This window comes from Microtus ochrogaster, linkage group LG1 (genome assembly GCF_000317375.1).
Source record: "Microtus ochrogaster isolate Prairie Vole_2 linkage group LG1, MicOch1.0, whole genome shotgun sequence".
Taxonomy (NCBI): Eukaryota; Metazoa; Chordata; class Mammalia; order Rodentia; family Cricetidae; genus Microtus; species Microtus ochrogaster.
Window position 1 is genome coordinate 53656701 of NC_022027.1, and position 4165 is coordinate 53660865.

Below are 4165 nucleotides of genomic sequence, written 5' to 3' on the forward strand. Positions count from 1 at the left end.
AGATGGCTCTGCAGGGTGCTGGCCAGGCGGCTCCCTCAGGCTAATTAGTGTTGTGTTGATTTTTCTTACCTGAAACTGACCGTGGATGGAATCACGCAGTGACTCCCAGCTGATCCCTCCCGGTACAGAGAGTACACTATTCTAACCTTGTGCCTAACATTGCTGGGTCCCTCCACCCTCCCTTTCTTCTATATGGAGACTGTGTGGTAGATTTAAAACACAGAAATGGTTTTTACATGTCCACAGAGTCCCATTTGTCTGCCTCTTAAAAACACGAGCACTGCTCTCTGTAGCTTGCCCGCCTTTCTAGTCGTGGACAGTTTGGACTCAGATTGAAGCCCAACAGCTGATTTCCAACCCTGCTGTCGGGGGCTAAAGAGAACACATTGATTCGCATGAGCAGTGTTTTTATCTGTGCACCAGCAGCATCTCCCAGAGCCTAGAGCACACCATTGAATCAGACACGGGTGGTGAATGTGGCGGGCCATCACATAGCTCTGAAAGTGACAAGCACTTTAGCCAAGACTGGGAAAAGGAAGCCAGCCATTGCTGTCTGGGGACACAATTTTAAACAGAGTGACACCATTAACAAAGTAGCACCCGCCAAACTTGGTGCCCCATGCCCCTGACTTTGAGACCAGCTTGCTCTATATAGTGAATTCCAGACCAATCAGAGCTGCATGGTGAGACCCTGTCCAAAATTTTAAAAAGTAACCCCTCCTTCAGTTGTTTGCCTACATGAGCCCTATGGGTTCCAGTGGATAGACAACCCAAACTCGTGATCGTATAGATGACCCTGATTAAAGTCGATAGACACCCCAAACTTGTGATCATATAAAGTCGATAGATACCCCAAACTCATGATCATATAGATGACCCTGATCACAAATTAAAAAACAGAGATGAATGAGGAAGGAGGGACCTGTAGCGAGGAGGGGAGTAACCACAGTAGGGAGTGAATAAGAGGGGTGGTGTTATTCCAGAGAGAAAGAAGGATTAGAATGTGTTATATGCACGTTGAAATTATGAAAAAAAACCTAATAAAGTTATTTTTTAAAAAAAGTAACATTTAAGCCAAGAGCTGGTGAGTTCTCAGGCAGAGTGTCCTGCGTGGAGGGAATGGGTCTGTGCGTTCATGAAGGTGCCTGTCCAACCGGATAGGGTTTCTTTTGCATGAGAGGCAAGCTGCCACAGGCCTGTCGCCTGGAGTGACTGACTGCACTTATAGTGAGTGATGGCTCTGGCCATGTGTTAGCAACATGAGCTGTGCTGGGCAGGGACAGGGCTAGAGAAGCAGTTACAAGGTGAGCAAGGCGATTGGCTACAAAGTATTCTGTGGCCAGAAAGACTTGTGTGACAGGGACTCAGTGATGGCCGTGGTGGGAGGGTGATGAGAGGAGTCGCAGTGAGCATGGGCGCGCCCAGAAGCTAGAACGCAGGTGAGTATCAAAAGGCTGAAGATGGCTAACGCTTCCTCCTCTAAGTTCTGATGTCTCAGGTCTACGTAGAATTCTTGTTCTCATGTGTGCAAGTTACAGCTGAGCTCCCGCTGTGGTTATTGTTTTATTGCTCTCCACTTAATACGCCAAGACTCTTCAGCTCTGCTAGGGCTGTAGTTGCAGGCAGCTGTGAGCCGTCCAGGGATGTGGGGAACCAGACTCCTGCAGAGCAGCAAGTGCTCTGAATTGCTGGCCACCTCTCCAGTCCATTGTGATTCCTTTCCATTTGTTTTCAGTCATTAATTCTTTGCCAGATAACAAGAAAACCTCAGATCTCAGTATCATCAGCTCAGACATTAATTTCATCAAAAGGGCTCATTTATCAAAGCTCATCGATTTCTTTACTCTTTTGACCAAAAATATTGAAAGAAAAAATAATTTATATTTATTACTTATTATTTGTTGTATTATATATTAAAATTATACTGTATTTTAATTTTTACTTCTAAAAATTAAACTAAGTAGTGGTGGCGCACACCTTTAACCCCAGCATTTGGGAGGCAGAGCTCTGTGAGTTTGAGGCCAACCTGGTCAGGGCTACACAGAGAAAACCATGTCTCAAAAAAACAAAACAAATTTTATTTCTATGTTTTTGCTCTGAAATATTTAAAGAAGTTTGTTTTAATAGAGTCTTGGCTACTAATTTATTGTCATTTAAAGCAAGAACATGAGTTCAGTAGACTAGAAAATCTAGGTTTTAGAGATTGGGGAGATAGCTCAATAGAGGAGCACTTGCCCAGCGAGCCCAGCCCTGGCTTTGGTCCCCAGCACCAAGCAATAAGACAAAATCACAGAGAGCAGGACTTTTTAGGATAGTTAGCGATGCAGGGTCATCCTGCACATAGCCCGTTGGCACCCTCCCTTCTCGTTTTTATCAGTTTGCTTGTTGTTTGCAATCTTTATGGTACTATACAGTTCTGTGCCCTGACTTGTTGTTTGCAATCTTTATGGTACTATACAGTTCTGTGCCCTGACTTGTTGTTTGCCATCTTTATGGTACTATACAGTTCTGTGCCCTGACTCTTGCACTCCGCGTTTAAACAAAGTTCCTGTTTCCAACCTTCTCAAACCTTAGTGTGTATAAACTTGTGCAAATGAAGCCTCTCCGTCTTTGCCTTTCCCACCCTTTCCCCTACAGGGTCAGTACGTTTTCTGCTATCAAGTCATCCTCCACGTCCTGACGCATCTTCAGGCTGAAGAGCAGAAGGCACAGCCATGGCTCCCACAGTGACCAAGAGCAGCCTCCCTCCCTCCTCGCCTCCAACTGACTCCTGCTCCACTCAGACCAGAGCAGCCAGGCCAAGCAATCCAGTCCTCACCCTTAGAGAAGGGCACTCCTGCCAGAAACCTGCCGGGATGTCTTGTTTTACAGCCACTTTAACCTCTGATGGTTATCAAAACTCACTTAACACGGCAGGTCTTCCGGCTGGAGGCAGCATTTGATCATAGTGGACTTTGTTACAAAGACAATGAGTTTATTTTTAATGTATCAAATCTTGTTTATAGGAAATTTTTCCAGTATTTTAATAAAGTAGATTTATTTTATAGAGGATACTTGAAGCCAGTATTTAAGCTTTTAATGACAGTAATATTGGCATAGAGAAGAAACTAGCAATGTTTACTGTATCGGTTTCTAATGTTTACTATATACAGTGTCCTGTAATATATTTATATACTTTTCATGAAGATGGGGTTCTCGGATACCCATTGTCCCTGTGTCATTTGTTCCTAATGTGTCCTCTCACTTTGTAAATAAAACTACACCTTAAACTTGGACAACCAATTCCGGCATCTTCCGTGTTCTTAACAATATGCAGGCCTCTGGGATCTGGGGACATCTGCACCCTAACTCAGCCTTTTCCCAGTGGGTCCGGTCATACCAGGCATGAGACATGTCAAAGGCCCTGCTGGCATAAGGACCATGATTTTGCTTGCTCTTCCCTGCCTTTGAGTGACACCACGCCACACTCCCAGCCTCTCTGCCTCTCTGAGCACTAAGACGGAAGCTATAAAGTCTCCACTGCAGTAATGTTCAGAATGCACAGCTGGCCACGGTGTAGTGAGAGAAGCAGTCAGCTCCCTGTTCTGTGACTCTATGTTTTTGAGGGGCCTCCCACCCTAGATTTATCCCAAATAAATTACACATGGAGGCTTATTCTTCATTATGAATTCCTGGCCTTAGCTTGGCTTGTTTCTTAACAGCTTTTTTAAAAATTATTTTTATTGGGCTATATATTTTTCCCCACTCCTCTTCCCTTCTCCTCTCCCCTCCCCTTCTGTTGTGGGAGGGCCACTTGTTTGTTCTCAGCTGTCCAGAACCGAAATAATCACACAGAAACCATATTATCTGCAATACTGTTTGGCCAATAGCTTAAGCGTATTTCTGGCAAACTCATATCGTAAACTAACCCATCTCTATTAATCTGTGTATCACCACAAGGCTGTGTCCTACCGTAAAATTCTGGCAGGGCTACATGGCTTCTCCTGACTCTGCCTTCTTTCAGCATTTAGTTTAGTTTACCCCCCCCACGCCCCACACCCCCTGCCTACCTCTATTCTGCCCTGTGCAGGCCCTAGACAGTTCTTTATTAACCAGTGGTATTCACAACATACAGAGGGGACTCCCACATCACCCTTCTACCCTCTCATGGTCCCCATGCTCCCAA

General features: G+C 44.9%; 1 protein-coding gene across 1 annotated transcript in view; it reads left to right on the forward strand.

The window, feature by feature from the left end:
- The window catches only part of Ptpn13 (protein tyrosine phosphatase, non-receptor type 13), a 191552-nt gene extending 188283 nt beyond the window's left edge, over window positions 1–3269 (forward strand). The window contains exon 48 of the mRNA XM_013350866.2: window positions 2638–3269. Within this exon, the coding sequence (XP_013206320.1) occupies window positions 2638–2730 (93 nt within the window). The 3' untranslated portion in view covers window positions 2731–3269. The remainder of the gene's footprint in view (window positions 1–2637) is intronic.
- Window positions 3270–4165: the final 896 nt, after the last annotated feature.